At 40.3% G+C, this 20337-nt stretch overlaps 1 protein-coding gene across 1 annotated transcript in view; it reads left to right on the forward strand.

Moving 5' to 3' along the window:
• mast4 (microtubule associated serine/threonine kinase family member 4) overlaps window positions 1–20337 on the forward strand; it is an 82803-nt gene that overhangs the window by 23168 nt on the left and 39298 nt on the right. The window contains exon 4 of the mRNA XM_070851056.1: window positions 17265–17296. Coding sequence (XP_070707157.1) covers window positions 17265–17296 — 32 coding nt within the window. The remainder of the gene's footprint in view (window positions 1–17264; window positions 17297–20337) is intronic.

The raw sequence follows: 20337 nt of genomic DNA on the forward strand, positions 1-20337 counted from the left end.
GTGACGTGTTTCTTAAATTCTTAAAAAAATGCAAACACTCATGAATATAATAAAATAATGTGACAATAAAAACACATTTTTAAGAGGTTCAAGTGTATCTTAGTTTGAACTGAGTGAAGTCCCGAAGACAGAGGTGACCTTCAGCGTGGGTCCTCTCTGTTCCTCCAGATGACGCCGACTGATACTGTGATGTGCTATATCGTGATCTTGTTGTCTCAGGAGTGAGATACAATCAAAAGCAGAGGCTAATCCAATGCTGTTAAGCTATGAGTCATCCCCAGAGTGTGCTCGCTATCAGCTGGAGAAAAGGTTAATGTAATAAAAGGCATGCGCTTGTGTGTGCATAAATTGCGTGGGTGCTTTTAGAGTTGCTGTGACAGTATATTTTGGTCACTGACACTTGCACCATTGGTGATCTGAGTGTGTCGACCCAGAAAAAGTGTACTGTAACCTGAACTAGAAGAGGTCTATTTACTTCTCGGATGGCTCATGACATCATGGTGACCCTGTTTACACTAATAACACAACACCACTAATGCAGTGTGTGATCCTGATGACTGCTTCTGAGACGTAGAGTTTAATTGAATCTAATCACTGGCTTAAGTACAAATATCTGAACTTCTTCTGTACACTGGGGGGCGCTAGTGCATTTCTGCTGTTTAGAAGTAAAACACATGTATCCTTGTGCTTGTTAAAGCCACAAATGAATCCCTTTGGTCGTTGTGCCCTGCAGAGTGAATGAATATATGATTTCCTGTGACATAATTGTTCCCCAGTGCATCAGTCCTCCAGTCCTTGTGTTGATTCAATTTAAGTTTTACGACCTCATGAGTGAGTCTTTAACATCTTCACCAAAGTCAAAGTTGTTAAAGGCACATTCATCAGGTCATAAAATGTTTTATTTTAGGATGTTTGTGTTCTATAACAATGTTCACTGATCCCAATAGACATTTTATTACTTGCGAACCATCACAGGAAGGTCAGAGCATGAACATGACGTGAGCTGGTAGACGTCTTGTCTCTAGCATTCCTTCACCCAAAAATACTAATTCTGTCTAGACAGATCTGCGTGGATCCATCCAGACTTTCCCTGTATCACAATAACCAGGTCAGAGTGAACACGAGGAGTGTTTGATAGAATTGTACTTGGAAGACTGTGAGCCCTGAATCAGCTGAAAGTTAATGGAGAGGACTCTTCTCTCGACTCTCAGCTGAGACTTTAAGGTCACGGGGACCCAGGAGCCTGACACACTTTGTTCATCAGACCTGATTCAGCAAATGGGGCCACAGATAGATGTTTGAAATTGGGCCTGTTGCTAAGGAAGGGCATTGGGGTGCAGTGCACAGGCATGGTGGATAGTCTTCCCTCTGCACTACGTGCCACGCTGCAACCCTCCACCTCCAAAAAATGCTTTTAGGAACACGCCCTCTGCTCTGCTGTGGGTGAGTCCAGTAGTCTACCTGCTGCAGACTTTCAGGATGGCATTATGAAAGTCTTTTGTGTAAAACTGGGACATAGTGCTACTGTGACTTGGTAGTTTTAGTGAATAAATGTAGTGTAGTGAATGCATGAATTGGTTTAGCAAGAACATCGTATTGAACAGATATAGTGAATCTTGCTCTGCAGTGATAATGCAACAGATGCCGCAGCCTCTCACCAAAATTTAATGAAGCAATTCCTTCAATTCATGCCTTAATTATGTCCAAGCAAATATGATAAACGCTTGAGGCTAAATATTACCACCTCAGACTGCTGTTTATATAACTATTTTTAAAAAAATAAACTGAATGGGCCCATCGGATGCGTTTCCTCCAGTGATGGTACTGGTTGAAACTAATGACTAATGATTCTGCTTTAAAATCCTCCCACACTCTTCCCGCAGTCATCTGAATAGATGCAGTATGTAGTGGAATATCTTAGCGGATCATCTTTATGTGTCTGTAGTCTGCAGCTCAAATGTTGTCTCATCCTTATTCTTAACAGTGTTTGCGTGCCCCCGGTGACTCAGTGGTTGGCTCCACGAGAAAATTAGATGCTGGTGACTGCTGCTCAGATATCCTCATGTGTAGACACACGCTGAATGGCTGATGTGTTAGTAAACAGTATATTTTGTGTCGGTACATCCACTGACACCTCAGGGGTTCATCTACAGCCAATGTGTTATCCTCCCGTCTGAACAAGCTCAGAAAACATGGTGAATTGGTCGACCTTGGGAAACATCAGTTACAAGCCTCTGAATGAGAGGTTCATCTTAGACTTTTAAATTGGCAGAAAATGTTGTTAATTGTGAGTTTGTGCTGTCTTTGCTGTCTTGGAGGGACTGTTGCATAATATAAACTGGATCCTAACGGTGTACTTAAAGCTAGCAAAGATGTCTGTTAGTGATACAGGCAGACAGGCATTTGTAATAATGACGTTAATGTTATATGACTGGGAAGCACATTAGTCCCTGGCCTCAGTGACAAAGAATGTATGGAGTACACACACACACACACACACACACACACACACACACACACACACACACACAGTGTGTTGCTGCATCTACAGCTCAGATTTGACAGATATGTCCATGTCTCAAGAGATTTAATTAGCTGTAAGCTTTTCATTACTCTTCACTCAAAATCTGAAATATGGTTGCTTTAGGTTCAGGCTGTATTACTGTTTTTAACCAGAAATACTTGACGGCGTTAATAATTGACTTTATGTTGCTTCACAGCTCTCCAGAGTCGCTAAAGAAGAAACCAAAGGGTCCCTGTAGTTACAATCTCAGTGTAGAACGAACTGTTCCACAAAGCAGACAGATGCTTTTATTCCCAACCAAAATGGGACAAAGGTTGTGTGAGCATCTTTGGCCACGACCATAATTGTAGATGGCCTTACTGACTTGACATGAATTTGTTTGGAGCTGCAACGATCGATTATTTTCATCACTGAGGATTCTTTCGGTTCTGGAAACCATCAGAGGACACAGTGATATCTTAGAGCCCAAAGGTGTCGTCACTGTCTTGTCTTGTTCATCTGAAAGTTCAAAACCCAGAAAAACTTACTTTACTGTGAGATGTCGGATGAAGAAGAGCAGTTAGAGACAGTTTTCAGTTTTTTACAGATCTAAAAAACTAAAAAAAGTAAATATTAGTACTCTGTAAGTTGGCATATTTTTGTGTGTCAGTGAAAAGTAATGTCCCTGCGTCTTTACTTCCTGTCCTATGATGATAAAATGGACACTTTCTCAGTCTGTCAGGTCAGTTGACAGTTAATTAGTTGGCTGGAGATTATTTTCTGACTTTTTCTGTGAAAACAGCAAATATTTACTTTTTTGCTAGAAATTGACTTGAAGAACGATCCGGTATCAACACAGGAGGGAATGTCATAGACAAACCACAGGAATGTCACTTTATTTACCTCCTTGCGTCCTGCCTTCACCTTCGTTGTGGGTTTAAGACTCCTTTTGGTTTGTCAGTCATGCTTTGCCCCCTCTTGCCTCACAGGACTCCCGTTATTGCTTTTTGCCTCTTTTCCTCCTTTATGCTCTTCCTTCATGCCCCTGGGTGTGCATGGCTCTTTGACAAGCGTTGCACATCCCTCTTGACTGTGATGCTGTTTGGCAGAAAATCAATACTTCACCTCTGGTGTGATATGGAGATAAGACTGTCATAATCCTGGTGTTGTGCCTTTGTGGACCCTCATTCTCCCCCATAATTGTAGTCAGCGATGTCCTTTACTGATACCATTGTTGTTGCAGTTTATTATTGGAAAGGAAGGAACTGCAGTTTATGTGTACAAACATACGCTGCTGTGGTGTCTGGTCAGTAATAAATATCATGTGTTTTTTTTTCAGTCAACACTGAACAGCCTGCCTGGTTTTTTTTATTTTGTTATGAGCCTACATCCAATATAGAAATACTATTATCCAGCCTGAGCAGCCACCAAATAGCCATAGTGTGAAATAAGTTACCCAGACGCACTTTATTGATCCTTTTGTCTGTGGCCCCTGTCTTTGTGTATGGCAGTGTTGTGTAAATTTGACCCATTGTGTATATGGAACATATACACAGTATATGTTGTACTATTTTATATTTATGCTTTAATAACTGAATAAGACAATATGTCCAAGATTAGCTCAACACACACTGAATCAACTCTTTAACCAAAGTTAAAACCAAATGGCGAACACTGTTGTTTGATTACAAGACAGTGTGTGTTGGTATTTCTGCAACATTAACTAATAGTGACACAAAAACATCTAGTGTCACGGTCATGTGGTGCTTTTCACCTGGCCTCTTCCGTTCCGCAGAATAGCTTTGGAAATATATTTGCTTTGCACATCCCAAACAAACCAATGGTGTATGTTAGTGTAAACATACGAGTGGGATATAAATGGAACTGTCACTCTAGATAAAAAGTAGTTGCAGTGGAGACATTCAGCCCCCGTCATCTGCTCTGTTTGAGATACAATTTTCTCTGTTCTGAGATTCAAATGTGACTGTGAGTTACACACAGTGTGACCTGAAAATGACTTGAGAAAAAATATATTGAATTTTTCAAGTGGACTCTAGCTGACACCGTATTCATCTCATGAATGCATACATTTACATGTCTTTTCTGATGTATTCAAATTTAGGAATTGAAAGTGATGCATTTCAGCTGGTGGTTCTTCTTGGTTACTATCTTTGCGCTTGTTGTCAAGGTTAAAGACTTGCCTCATCTATTCGGAGCTAGGCTCTACAGGGTTTTATCATATTCTCCCTCCTTTGGCTTTGGACAGACGGATCCTTTGCACTGCTTTGTATGGAGGGAATCGACTCCTTCTTTCCTTAGCGCTTCTTCACAGGCAATGTCCCTCCTCTGCCTGCCTTACATCTGCAGGTTGCCTCTTGGTCTGATAAGCTCAGGCAGAGGAGAGGCTGTGGGTCACTCAATCAGCACTCTCTGCATGCTTTCAGTTCCAGCTCTCCCTTTTTTCTCCAAAGGCCGAGGAAACAACCTCTGCTGCCCACCCGCCAGGAGGAAATGAGTCACGGACAACCCCTGGACTTTTCCCAGTGGCTATTCTGTGGCCGTGCTCCAAGGCCACTGGCACAAACCGTCTGCTCTGTTAGCTGCCCTGAAACCTGGCTCAAAGGTTTTATTTTTATTTTATTTTTTACTGCTATCTTTTTTAGAGTATTTGTGTTTCACAATGGGACTAGAAGTACCAGCGCTATAGTCACAGCCAATGCTGTATGCTCAATAGGGAAATAAGCACCTTTTGTATTGAATAAGACAAATGAAGCCTCCCCTGTGGTCCTGCAGCTTCTCATCTTCATTATTAGTCTAATGTGCATGTTTCTTAATTGTTCCTTTAAGCAGCCACAGACAGAGCAATGATTCGAGACTAGTCAGTTAAACAGAAGAGGATTCTTTAATTCCCTCAGGTAATCTGGAGGGCATTGTTCAAGCTGAAAAAGTTGACTACTGTAATCCTCATCCTCTGAGGTTTTAAGGGGTTTATTCAAAAACAGCCTGAGCACAGACCTGGGCTTTCTACTCTCGACTTCCTTATCAGCGCAGCAGCACAAATGACTGTCGCCCCAGCCACTGCAACACTCCATCAGCTTTCTGTTGTACAGGTTTCAAAATGGGAAAAGTTGATGTAGTGGTCACCTGTCTGACAATCCTGTGCACCTCCTCCACCAGCCGTGGTATCGGGTAGCTGTCATGCCAGCGTATGCTCTCTAAGAGAAATCATTTGAGCTTGGCTGGGGATGTGGAGAATGGAAGGGGCCCACTTAATATTCACAGAGCACTACCATAGTGAATGGAAATGAGTGAGAGAGGGTGAAAAAAGAGAGAAGGGGGGGGCAAAGAAAAACACGGACTGAAACAGAATGCGAAATTACAGGATAGAATTGGCAGCATGGCATTAGAAACGACTTATTTTCCAAATGCTAATAATTCAGGAGGGTGTGGGGACATTGAGTTAGTGAGTGTGAAGATCTGTGGTCACTTGCTGACTGCCTCAAAACTCATCTCAGCATGGAGCTGGAAGAGACAGAAGCCACCCATGAAATTGTTAGAAATTGACACAGGATATGCAGTTTTATACATAACAGGTCGTGCAGGGAAGTGCGGTTGATTTCTGCATGATAATGACTCAGTATTGGGTTGTTTGGAATGGAGGAAGCATTCCCTATGTACAAATTGGCCCACAGCAGTTTGTGTGACATTTTCACAGCAGGTTTGAAAGGTCTTCCAGCAGCATTTCTTACTTTAACAGTGAGCCTCTCTATAATTTTCCTCCTCTACCACATGATACACTCTTTCTCCCCGCTTCTCTTCTACATTTAATGTTAGCTGTAGTCTCAGCCATCATGTTTCCTTCACCAGTCTAACCTTCAGGTGTGTACTTTGTACTACTAATGTGACTCTTTGACTGCAATGAGCCCGGTGAGGTCGGTTAGCCTGCCTGCCGCAGACAGGATGCCAGATTCATTGTTGAGGTTGGAGCAGAGCAATGCTGGAAAGGATATCCTCTCATTTTCATGGTCACCTAGGGTGCCCAAAAAGCGTGGCTGCTAAGAGAAATGAGTCTTGGGGCTCCCACTTGTCCCCCACCGCACCCCACCCACTCACCCCCTCCCGTTACTACGCTAAATTAGAACTGCCTATCTTCCCCTTTCTCCCTCATTCTCTCCCCCTCCTCTCTCTCTCTCTCTCTCTCTGTCGCTCCATCTTTCGCTCCATCGCTCTCCTTCACTCCTGAAGTTACAGAGGAACAAGAGGAGGTGTCAGCTGACTGCCCCCCTCCAATCAGATAAGTTCTAATGGAAGTGTTTAGCAGCTGCTAAGATCAGATTTAGCCTGAGGGAGGGAGGGAGCAGGAGGCTGGAGCCAGGCAGTGCAGCGTGGCTACACACTGGTCGGGAGGCATGATCAGTCGGGGCTCCGTACCATGGATGAGTCCAGCATTCTGAGGAGACGAGGGCTACAGGTAGGCAGGCAAATGTTGCCGCGGCTGTGTGGAGCTGTGTCAGTGTGGGTTTGAGCTGCAGGGTGACTTTGTGCTGTACTGTATGTATGCGTGGCGTTTGAAGCTCCTGTGTTGCTCTTTTGACAGAACACAGTTAGGACTTTGAGACCTTTTTGTGTCAACACTTGGCAGCACAAAGTGAGCGGCACTTTGGCTCTGCTGTTGATGTGTGCTTGTGTCCTGCATGTGAGAGAATCTCTTGGCAGAACTGTGGAGACATTTTTCAGTTGGTGTAAGGAAGAGGGTAATTAGGATATTTGACTGAAAACAATCCTCACTACAGCTTTGGAAATTACAGTTTGTGGTGGATTTGTTACTTTTTTAACCGCCTCAAATCATGTGTCACATTTCATTTGTGTCAGCTGCCGGCAGGGGGAATTAGAGATGTGTACTCATGGAGCTGGATTGATTATATTGTGTGAAGGGCTTTCTTTTGCTGTATTGACATTTTATGATAATGGAACCTACACTGAAGCATTTGCCTCTCTGTCAAAAATCCTGATTGAGGTGTAAGCTGAGTTCAGGACAACAGTCATAACAAATGGTGCACTTAATCAAATTATTGCTGCTGTTACTGTGCCATAACATGAGACATAAATGCAGGTGGACGGGGGGGGACAGAGTGTTCTGAAAGATGAAATTGTCTATATTTTACACCACGTCATGTCATTTTCAATCAATTTTCAATCCAAGACCTCTCAGACATTATTCATTTCCTCCAGACGAGCTGACAAACTAATAGTAAAGTGGAAATTGGACTTGATGCATAATTTTGCTTACTCAAGTTTGGGCCACTTACAGAGTAATTGATAAGTGTGTTTAAACGGAAGCCTTTTTATTATTCAGCTCAAACTACTGCATGTGTTTTGAATCACAAACTCCATTGTGTCATTTGTTTTAATTGGGCAGCACAATGGCTGATGAATCAAACTACTAAAACTGCTTCAAAATTAATTTCATAATAAAGGTATGCTTTAATTGTTTGAGAACATTTTTTTTTCCTCTAATGTTCTTATTTGTGTAGCTGTTCAGTAAAAATTTAGAATGAAACACAAATTTAGTGTCAATGTGTTCCTTTGTGATTGTGAATCTGTCTGAAAATTACAGCTGAAATCCTGACATTTCATTTACGCTCTTTGAATTTTGTTTGATGGTCTTAATGGATTTCTCCAGAGAAACCAATAAAATTTTTTGTAATTGCGTTATCAAAGGCTTCCAAACAGTAATCTTGTGCACAGTTGCCCAAATCTCTCTATCCCTTTGTTGGGCACCACCACCTCCCTTGCTCTTTTTCCTCCACACAAGACTTCTTTATATGCCCTAACACGCATCAGCTAAACCGCACACAACGGCTGCTCAAACTTTCACATTCAAAAGGAAACACGGAAGTAAAGTTTGTTAGGCAAATGAATATAGCTGGCACCGCTCCACAGTCTCCCATTCATTCCCAGGCCAGGAAGGGATGACATCACTCCACTCAGACCTTGTTTATGTTGAGTGAATGGTAAGAACTGTGCCTTTGGCCTCGAGGGGAAAATGTTTACATGTATTACAAAATGACACAAGTCTTAGGTAAGGCTGCTAACCTTTTCTACCATGATATAAAATAAATATGCTCTGTTGTCTCAACCAGTGCAAATGAATATTAGGACTTAATCTATCTGTCTGTCTGATCAATAGTGTGACATTTTGGGAAATGCCCTTATTTGCTTTCTTGGAGAGAGTTGGTTGAATAAGATTCATATCATTCTCATCGATCTGTTGAACATGAAGCTACTGGTTAGCTTAGCTTAGCTTAGCATAAAGAATCTCAAACGCACTTATCACTCATGTTTCATCCATATAAAACCATCTTTTTTTTATGTGCTGAGCGATCTCTGGGCCAGAAGCATTTCTTCCTGTGGTCATGCTGTGCTACGCTAATTGACTGATGGCTGTTATTTATCAAATATGAGAGTGGTATTGATCTGCTCCTCAAACTGTCTGCAGTAAAGTGAATAAGCTTATTTCCCACAGTGTCGAACGAGCCCTTTAATGGCATATCACGACATCCTAAAATATTTATCTTCAGAGTGTGTTTACTCCTCTGCATTACTGATTTAGGTTTCATTTCATTATGAGATCCAGTAAAGCTAAGCAGCACTATTTACAAAAATAAAAAAACAAAAAAAAAGGGAAAACGCTGTTTGTGAAAATGAATTTGGTACGCTGAAGCAAGGAAAATGTCAAAACTGTGACTTGATCTTCGATTATAAAGAACAAGGATAGAAAAGCTTTAATGCTCACGTCGACGCTTAATGAATGTGATAGTGAGCAGAATTTATTTTTAGACACGTGGAAAACAGCCGCAGACTAACCAACAATACGCAGGAGAATCAGTGTTTCCCAGCATCAGAACCATTAATGAGTGTGTTGTTCAGCTCAGCTCAGGATGAATGTCTGTCAGCATTGTCAGTAGCTCGTGTTTGCTTGTCAGGAGACGGTTAAAGAAGCATGATGATCTGACACTGAGCAGATTGAGGTGAAGTTATGTGTAAATTATATTCCTGCTGTGTCAATAAATACTGTGATTGATTCTGTGAGCATTTCACAAGATTTACTTTCATTTTGTAGTAGTCATAGATAAGAGTGAAGAGGAATTACTTTCTCTGTAGAAGAATGCTCCCATGTTTGCATATCAGTGCACTTGTATGCTTGTGTGTGTTGTTGCTGAGGTTTTGCTGACTGTGATGTTATCTCTACTATCTGGTAATAATCATCCGAACATGTATGCTTACCGATGCTTTTTTTTAAGATCGCTTAAACTTACAAACATGCCGGTAGATCTGTAGCAGGATGTCTGTAATGATGCTGCCGTGCATGAAGGTGTTTGATTTTCAAGTGTAAAAGCACCTCCAAGGTGATTTCCTATAGTTTAGCTCTTGTGGATGTCTGGTCTCTCTAGCTTTGTAGTCTGCTTTTTGGGGGCGTATAGCTGCCATGTTCCCTCATTATATAAAATTTGTGGGATTTATATAGATTTTAATGATGCCTATAGCAGCTACACATGTCCTTCATCTTAATTAGGAGCAGCCTGTCAGGTGCCACTGCATTGCCTTGTGAGCTTTACTGTACTTCTGACATCTAAAACTGCCTCATAACAAAAGCTAGCTATCCAGACGAGCGCAGTGACATTGTGTGCCTCCATAGAGCCATTTGTGTGAAGTGGTGTGAGCCAGCCAGCGAGATGCAGGCTGGCTGACAACACATGATGATGCAGCACCAGAAAGGCCATCTATTCGCACCATTTTGGGCACGATTTTGGTGCTGACCCATGAATCCTAGTCACATTATCATTACAGTGGATAAACAATGATATTCCCACAGGCAGCCGCAGCATATTGTTTTTGTACTAATTTGACGACAAACAACTACTTCACTGAAGCACCAAGGAAAAGCTCTCGTTTGAGAAGGAGAAGTGAATAGGACAACCTTTCTTTAGCTGCAGGAGGTAAGCAGCCTCTCTTCTGAAGTGTCCTTGTGCAAAGAGGTGAGTTCAGCTGCTCCAGCCGCTGTGAAAGGGGTCAAATTAAAAGATAAAGTCCTTGAGGAAGAATAATCACAAAAGAAAATGTCGGCCAGCACTGGGAAACCAAATTGGATAGGGTGTAACACCAGATGCTTTGTGTAGCCAAACACAGAGGAGTACCCAAAATATATTTGATTTTGGATTTTTCTTTGTGCCTCCTGCTTTTTCCACCACACTTCCAAAAGAACAGACACAAAATAAAGATTTCAGTATATTTCTTATTCAATATTAACATTGAAAGATTGAAATTTTTCACAGAAAAAGAAATGGTGTACACAAAGCTGTTGGTAATAGTGTGAAAAATTGTGTACAATAGCAGCCTCTGGTGTGGATCCCAGGAGCTACATAGTTAGCTCTCCTAGCTGATAAAAGTTGTATAAAGACTATTAATTCATCTATATTTGATGTGGAGTAACGAGGGAGAGTCAAACCATCAGGTTGCTTTAGTGCCAGATAATGTTGTTTGTACCGTTAATGGTTTTAATAGTTTTAAAAGTTGATTAATCTTGTTTTTCCATTAATGTTACTTCATACAACTTCTTAGTGACTTCACAGTTTTACCTCTCACTGTAGGCTTACGTCTTTCTGATGTCCTTATAGTACCTTCTGTTCCAAGTGGAGGGATGTCTTTAGTGGTTTCCAGTCCACTGTCATCTCCAGCTGCTCATCCCTTCTGTCGTCTGAGTTTGTTCATCTCTTCTGTCATTTGCATTCGCTCCTGTCAAACATCAACAGACGCCAGTCCACATTAAGCAGCGCAGTGAAGACTTCAGTTAGATGCAAAAGCCAGTTACTAATATGCTGCAACATCAACTGTATACATTTGACAAACAGAACCTCATTAACAACCAGTGGCAATTACCAAACGAGAAGACAATGTGCAACAGCAATGATGTGATACATCACCAAACAGCTGTAAATGCTGTTAAATCCAACAGTATTAAACAACACATTTACATTTAGCAAGATGTATGTTATTGTCAACTCATAATGGGCACATTTTACATGAATGTTTTGAAATCCTTTTTTGTAAATTGACCACTAATCAGCCATTTTATGCTTGCGGTGAATGGAAGTACTAAAATCTGAACTATAAATGCCTAAAACTCAAAGATTCAATTAAATTCCATTCAATACCTACAAGGACTAACAGTGAAACACTGCAGTCTTTAGTGGTACCCTGATGAATGTTCATAACCTGATCAGCAGCTGAGGATACAAACTGTTGATCAAATATGTTGCATCACGTTGATTCAGCATTCAATTTGCATAAAGGTTTAATTTTAGCTAAGCAGTGAAAGTTAACACTTAACATTAGAAACCTGCTGCTGCTTTCTTCACTCACTAAAACTGTTTTTAATATTAATCCTCTTAAATATGGACTCATCACATTAAAAATGTCAGCCCATAATTTCCTATGTTCAATTCTGCAACAGTGGTGAATTATTCAGATATTTTTACTGAGTTTTTTCAGAATGAAAATCAACAAACAAACTGTGTGGCCAGTGCCACATACAACAGAAATTTAAAAAGAAATGCCTTTCAAACTCGTAAGTATCAGAAGACGTTACACTGGCTGCAGTAGTGAATGTGTTCATTGAAGAAAAAAAAAAAAAAAAGATCATACAAATATCAAATTATGTCTTAAAATGAATTGTTTCCTTCTGACAACATTGGATTAAGTATTTATGACAGTTAACATCCTGCTACAAGGAGGAATGTGAGGATGCCAACAGATTTAATCAACAAAGCTTTCTAGCAGTGTCTGCATGCTTTGCTGTTGAATCTCCCCCTGCTGGCAAGAAAAATCAATAACGTTCAGATCTTGCTGAGCACAATGGTGGAAAATATTATTTAAGACAAGGGGTTTGGGTTTACTGATGTAGTTGTCATGGTTAATAAAAGTCAGCTGCTTACATTTAGTTTCTAAATGATCAAAATTCAAGTCACTGACCGTTTATAAATGTCCCGATTGTTTCTTTGCTACTTAGAGCCGATGCATTCACTTTGAGACAATCTTCAATCAGCTCTAGTCCGTCTTCTTCCTGTACTACACATGTGCTGGGAGCAGATAACTAGCTTTATTGATCCCTTTGACCTCTCCTAATCTCCAGATACACTTGAGGTTTCTGACTTTGAAACGGCATTTAAGTTAGATGAAGCTCGGATTTAATTTTGAGCAAAGTCCTTAATTAGGACCCTTTTCTTATTCCCACGATCATTCTACAGATCAATAGATGTCTTCAGTCATCTAACGCATGAAACCGCTGAGCAGCGCTCATCTAATAGATGCACAAAATTAGAGTAAGTCTGATTAAACCTCAAATCAAGCAGGAGTTGTTCCTATACATGTCATGAATATGTGCTTCATCAATCAATCTTTATTTATATAGTGCCAATTCATAACAGCGTTATCTCAAGACGCTTTCCATAAAGAGCAGGTCTAGACCAAACTCTTTAATTAGAGAGAGACCCAACGATTCAGGAATTCAAAATTAAGGATTCAAGAATCCCCACATGAGCAGCATCAGATGTTATATTAGGCAACAGTGGCAGGAAGAACTCCCCTTTAACTGGAAGAAACCTCGAACAGAACCAGGCTCAGATGTGGGCGGCTTTCTGTCAGGGTCCGTGTTGGGTGGAGGTTGGACACAGAGAGAGAGAGACAAAACAAACAGCAACCAAAATAATAACAGCAACTATTGTGTTGACAATAGGAATAAGACTAATTGTCATTCTATTGTGGATCATCCTGTAATGATTCATAACCCTGAGGCTCACAGCTGTGGTTTGAAATATAAAATGTCTCAACAGCTACTAGATGGACTGAAGTTTGGTACAGATATTTATGTCTCCCTTGAACTGTAATAACTTAAAGGATCCTACTACTGCATCCTGATATGTGGACTTCAATCTAGTCATTGAAAATGACCGCTTACCTTTGTTGGTGCATCAGCCTTCATTATTACTGGTTTCCTAATGTTATTGAGACTAAATAATTGATATATGGGCTCTTCCACTTTTGCATCTACATTTGTCAGCTACACTTGTGTCTGTTTCACCGTCAAAAACTCTGTAGCCCAAGGCAGCAGAGTGTCTGACGAGGGCTGCCAATACTGGATCAGTATAGCCTCTGATTACAAGGTGGTCAAATAGATCTGGTCAGCGATCCTAAGTGATCACTCTGGCATACGTCATAATTACTGACAAACTCATCTAGCGTCCAGCTGCATTAGGAAAGATTAGGGGGTTTTAACCTTCTTCACCTTGATGCCACTCAAGGTGTTTATTTGATGACATTATGACTCAATATGGGAACAGGAATTTTCCTGCCAGTCAGCAGCAAACCACAGTAAAGTGCGCTTTTGATCTTGAGATGTAGGAAAGTCCTAAATAAATCAAGGGGAATTATTAATGAACCATTACACATAGGCCTTTTTACAAGAGCAATACCACAGCTCTGATGTGGTGGCTTGGAGATGAAACGTTGTTGCTAGAAGACATTTACCTCGTGGAACAATAAACTATTTCAGGTTCATCATGTGGGTATTGTTATCTGAAACACCGAGAAGATTACTGGATAAACAACTGATTAAACGTGCAAGGTGTATTTCCATCACAGATTTGTTTCCCTGACGGACAACTTTCAAAGATGAAAGCTTTTCTTGCAGTTACTCTCAGCTTGAATTGCCTCTCTTACAGCTTTTCAACCTCTTAATGATCATAACATTTAATGGCAATATTTGCATTTATGTCAATCCACATGTTGACTTAAAGTATCAAATGTAAAGCTTTTCATTTGTCCACTTTTCATTTTATCATTTGCACATAGAAGTCATGCCTCTAGGCTCGCTAGATATCACCTGTACAGTAAAAATAACCCTTAAACCAGAATATAATGCAGATTGCAGTGCACCTTGTTTTAAATTGGCATCGAGTATCACAGATGGAATTCTTTCAGAATATGCTAAACCAACAACAACCCAATTGAATAATTTAGTTGAAAAGAGAAATGCATCTCCCAGAGCTTTAGTAAGGGGTGTTTCTCATAAATGTATTCATCACATTGTAAATTGTATATTACGCAGCATGTATTACTATCAAATAAGGTTAACAAGATCTTATAATTGCCATTTTACAGATCTGTATAAGAAAGTTTTGTAAACATACATAAAAAGTATGTAAAACATTTATCCCATGACGTTCAATTCATTTCTCCTGCATAGTCTTAGTGTTGTTAATAGTACAGCGTTGTGACCATGACATTGGCACACAGCTCAGGCTCCACTCTTTCCCTGAGCACATCAAGGGAAATGTCTCTAAGGGATAATGAAGCAAGAGGTGAAGACCACTGACTGATGAAGGGAGACAAGAAAAAAATGTTTCCATGATCTCTGCTTCTGCTACTGAGATTAACCGTGGTAGAGAAATACCACAGCCTTTAAATCCTCCTTGTGTGAGTTTAGACATGGTTTATTTGGCGACGCCCATGGCTACTGATGGTAACCAAGTGTGATTTTATACTACCACTCCCAGAATTCAGTAATTGAGCAGCTACTTTTTCAGAAATACAAGAGACGAGCGTAGTTTTCTACACAGCAGCAGGACACAGGGTGGGTTACTTTGCGGAGGAGTTGGACGTGTTCAGCCTGGCACCTGCACAAAATGACCACATCTTGTTTCATAGATTCATTTTGATGGAAAAAACGGCTGCCGGTGGTAAACTTGGTGACAAAATCCTGGCATTTCTGTGACCGCTTCATTTTGCATTCTTCCAGTTGAATGCTTTTAATGTGAAGTAGCAGCAGTAGCAGCATTATGGTTTTTTCTAATCCTTTCAAATGGACCTCTGTTTGTGGTCTTGTTTTACTGGAACGTGCATTCATTTAGTTTCCCGAAGTCTGTTCAATCAGGGCTACTTTAGCTATACTAGGAAGATAAATCCAAACCTTAGTCAGAGGGAGAGCTAGACTTTGGATGCGTCTCACCACTTGGTTTTCATTAAAACCATGTCACGCAGTGCGCTTTGAATATGCTTGCTGTTAGTAGACCTCTTTCTCTACACAAGCTTTGCTTACTCAGAAAGCTGTCAAAAGTGTCAAGCATCAAAAGCATAAATAAGACAGTCATTAGAGGATATTTAATTTGACTTTATGTACATATTTTACTGAGCCATGAATTGATTTCAAATGAATACATGTATATTTCTCTAAATTAGTTTGTTATTAGTGCGTTTTTGGCGCTCAAATTGTCTTCACATTATTATAGACTTCACACTGTTATTTGGTGTGTTGCGATTGGTGGATATCCCATCAGTGTTAGTCATTCCCTGCTGGTGTGTGAGCTGCGGTCATGTCTCCCAAGGAAACTCTCTGCCCTTGGTCTTCTGAAGGCAGCAGGGGAAGCCAGACATTAAGCCCTAATTGATAGCAAAGGGAGAGTGGGGCTTTGCTCTTTTTCTGCTGACGGGAGCAGCCAATACACATCAACTCAGTGTCCTGCACTGTCTGAGACAAAGGACCCTTATCAGGTTGTTATAAGACAATGGAATGTCTAATGATCAAATCAGTGGGATTTGTAATCACAAACCAAAACAGATCCAGCGGTCACTTATCAGTGCTCTTTTACAGCAGGAGGACGGATACAGCAGGGAGAGATTTGAAATAATTGGAGCTGGAAAGCTTGTAGTTGTTTCACACTCCTGATATGAAATAGCACAGGGGAATGTTGTGAGGGTGATTAAAAGTAACCTGCTTCTTTACAAGAATCTGCTGTAATTAAACAAACATTTGTGTTAAGCCTAAAGAGGATACAATGATCTGTACGTGGTGTGCTTGTTTGTCATTGTGGCTGATGGTAGTCCTTGGCTTGCGTGGCTCTCCAGGTGGGACCGGCTCATCAACAGATGCTGCTGCTGCTGCACACTGCTCATTTGTGCTCTGATGTGTTTTACTCATTCATTCCTGGCAGCTTTTTTAGTGAAATGTGTCGTTTGATTTTGGCGAAGAGTTTAGTAACACTTTCCAGGGTGTTCTCTTGAGCTTTGTTCTCCCTCATCTATATGTACTCAGTCATTAATGTAGATTTACCAAATGGAAACAGCACAAGTTAAATTATGTGGTTTCCTAAAATTCACTGAATTCATTCATCCAGTCCTTCAAGTAACAAGCCTGTGAGAACATCTAATCCCTCAAGAAATCAATGAGGGCATTGTTGGGGCTTTTTCTGTGCGATTAAACCTCGACCTCTTTGTAACGCAGCTTTCTACAGTTGGCTTCAGCAGCATGTATACAGGATTGTCTATTAATAGATACATTAAAATGCAATAAACATATACTGTCATGCTTCATTTTCACAGAACAGAATGTGAAATGTTTTCATATCTGTGTTTTTATCTGCCTTATAAATTTACATCTAGTTTAATAATATTGATATAAATGGGTTTGGGTGAGCCGTGTCCTTCCATGGCCTTCATGTTCACTTGGTTCAGCTGTTATATGATTTTAAGTGAACACTTTTAAATCCAGATGCTTTCTTTAAACTTCTCGCCCAGTTTCACACCTGCTGTGTGACCTCTTTCCATATGGTAGCTGTTTGTGAGGCTGCAGCACCTTCCCCTTTTCTCTCTAACTTCCTCAAATTTTATTTTTATGTGCCTATAACTCTTTTCTTTTCATTTTCAGAAGGAGCTGAGTCTTCCTAGAAGAGGCAGTTTGTAAGTACCCAGATTTATGTTGCATACATGTTATCTGATTTAAACTGAGTGGTTTGATAATTTGGTTAATAGGAAAACAATGTAATAAACCTCCAGCTGCCATATCACTACCTATACTATTAGTGCAGATACTTAAATTAGCAAAAATTATATTAATGTTTATATGTGAATATCTCAGCTGTACACCGATAATAATGTGAATAAACATTGATCACAGCACATCACTTATTTTCTCTGGAAGCACTAAACCCTGTAGTTATTTTACACATTTAAATATTTCTCTCCAAATGTCTGCTTTCACCAGTTTGCAAACTTGGATACAATGTGAGGGATCCAAAAAAATGAAATCCTGCCTGCAGATTTAGATTTGTAACTTTGTGAGTTTCTGAGTAAATGTTTTCTTTTTCTGCTTCTAATAGACTTCATCTTAGGATGTTTTCTTATACAGTGGTTCAGTGTTATATATATTTTCCCTTTTTCAAATCTAAAACACACATAATAAGAGAGGATGTGTACAATGAATTAAACTGTCCTCAGGCTGCAGGCTTGATTCAGTGGGTTATTAAAGATGATACTTGGCCATCAATGTTCCACATGAGATCCAGCTTTTAAGGCAGGCATAATAGACATCCAGGACATTGATTTTGGTTTAGTTTGATACATTTTATGGAGGAGAAAGATTTACCCATGACACCTTGCTGCTCTCGCTGGCACCTCACCAGAGAGGGCACCTGCTGTAATAGAGGTGAGCCATTACAAACATGCTGCTGTGAGGTCGCCAACCGCACCAGTTTCTATTTAGAGTGCTGGAGCCTCTAGCGACCTTGGTAACATAATAATGGTGTTTGGATATGACGAAGGTGATATAGCTCTTTGAAATTCATCATAACTGCTGTTTATTTATAATGATAATAGTTGTTTAGACTATATTTGTCAACTTGAAAATGAGGAAAGCGAGCATAAAGTAACTCATATTTTTAAAGAGAGATATATTTCTTTCTCTCAGTCTGTATTCTGGCTGTAATCTCTGGCTGTTGTGTCATTCGTGTGCTTGATTTTGACAAAATGTTCATGTGACATATGTGCAGTAGCAGCTGAGTAGGAATAAGCTGAAGCTGATATCATGAATAATGTAGATAATATGATTTGTAATCTGGGACTGTCAGACTCCACTTATCCTCTCATTACACTAAGTGTCTGGACAAGGGACTTAACTCTTGTTAAGTGCTTGTACTGAGTCCATGTTGGCTTCGTGTTTGTCAAATACAGAGCACTGAAATCTCTCAGTGGTTTTCCTGTGACAGAGAGCCACCTACTGAACACTTGATGTCACTAGCATGCTGGCTGGTGTCAACATGCCAGTTAATTACCAAGGTTAGCCTTTTCCACAAACTCTTTACATCTCATGGGGGCCATTTGCTGTAATTCCCTCTCCAGGAGTGATTGATTGATACCTAGACGATGTCATATGTGGAGTTGTTTTAAACATGAGTCATTCTAGTTGAGCGATTACTGGAACCTATTAATAGGTTGACCTTAATAACTGGAAGTCTTCTGTGGGGTCCAATTAAATGAGTGAAACTCATTCATTAATGCGTTGGCAGCTCAAGGTGCACTCGTTTGGATTTGTTGACCATTTTGTTGGATGCTTTTCTTATTTCTCACCATCAGCACAAAAACAAGCCAGTTGCAGTTTCTGAAGGACTAAAGTTGTTTAGCTGCCCAACTAAATCAGCTGCTTTGCCAGAGGAACTGTTGACTGTAGATGCTGTTACCTCGTCCTTTTTCTGATGAAATTCAATTCAACAGACGTCGTAACCATACCTCATGAGCTAGATCACTGCAGATAAAGTTGTGTTTTTGTTCAGTTTAATTTTTCTGTTGTAGTTTCACAGTAGCAGTCCTACAAGAGGTTTTTATATACACAGTGTTGTCTTGTTTCATGAATATAATATATATCCTAGGTCTGGCACATATGTTGTTGTTGAGTGAATGAGGCAGTGAACGATAACTCTTCCTACCGTCACAGTGGCGGTTGGACAACTCAACCCAAACTCCTGCTTGCTGCCTCATTGGTGAAATGGGTGCTTTCAGAAATCACTCATCAGTCACCTCCTCTGAGAGTATGTGCTCCCCTAACATGCTGTCTCTCCTTCTCTTTAAAAATTATCATTTGCCATGACCTGCTTTGTGCCTTCAATCACCTCCTTAATCCACTTGAATAGTAATTTTTTACATAGCCTTGAACAGAAGCATCTGTTCAATGTGACAAAAATGTGACTTGAGGTGAATGCTAATGGTGTTCTGTATCTATTTAATGGATTAATGGGAAACTGTTTGCTAACAAGTGTGCCATGTCATAAATCATAATCAAATGTCATAAAGCCCATTCTGCTCTGATTGGTCAGCTCCCAAAACGTACAGCTTCTAAGTCTGAAGTTAAATGTGTAAACCTGCCTTCACTATCTCACATGAAGGGAGGACATGAGGACTGTTGTGAGCGTGATTGCAGCTAACAACAGCACAATTTGTGCGCATTGCTCGTGCCTTCGACATCTTATTACCTGAGCTAACGTTAGCCACATAACAATGGCAGCAAGGTGGATTCATAGATTTGTTATAAGAACTGGATACCAGACTGGCTTACTGTTTTTCCCAGTGGCCACTCGCAGTGTTGCAATGAAAAATGCCCTGCGGGCCAAAAAAGCATTTTTCCCATAGACCACGAATGGAAAAGAGGTAGTAAAATGGTTGACAGGATGCCTCCAGCTATAAAAGTGGTCAATTATTATTCTTTCTATTTACAACATGGCAGTTTAATCTTTGTAAAACTTTTCCAAAGTCCCGGAAAGTCTTTTTATTGAACCAGTAAACCAGGCGTATGCCCAGGCGAGCAATTCTCATTAAATTAGAATAGGTACCATCTTCGCTTTGGTATCCACTTCATATAACACATCCACAGGTCGGGTCAAAAGGAAAAAAGAGAGAGAATCGTCTTTTCTTTAGACACATCAGAGACACATTTATGTTTACAAGGTATG

The sequence above is a fragment of the Pempheris klunzingeri genome, chromosome 19 (genome assembly GCF_042242105.1).
Source record: "Pempheris klunzingeri isolate RE-2024b chromosome 19, fPemKlu1.hap1, whole genome shotgun sequence".
In the NCBI taxonomy this organism is placed as follows: domain Eukaryota; kingdom Metazoa; phylum Chordata; class Actinopteri; order Acropomatiformes; family Pempheridae; genus Pempheris; species Pempheris klunzingeri.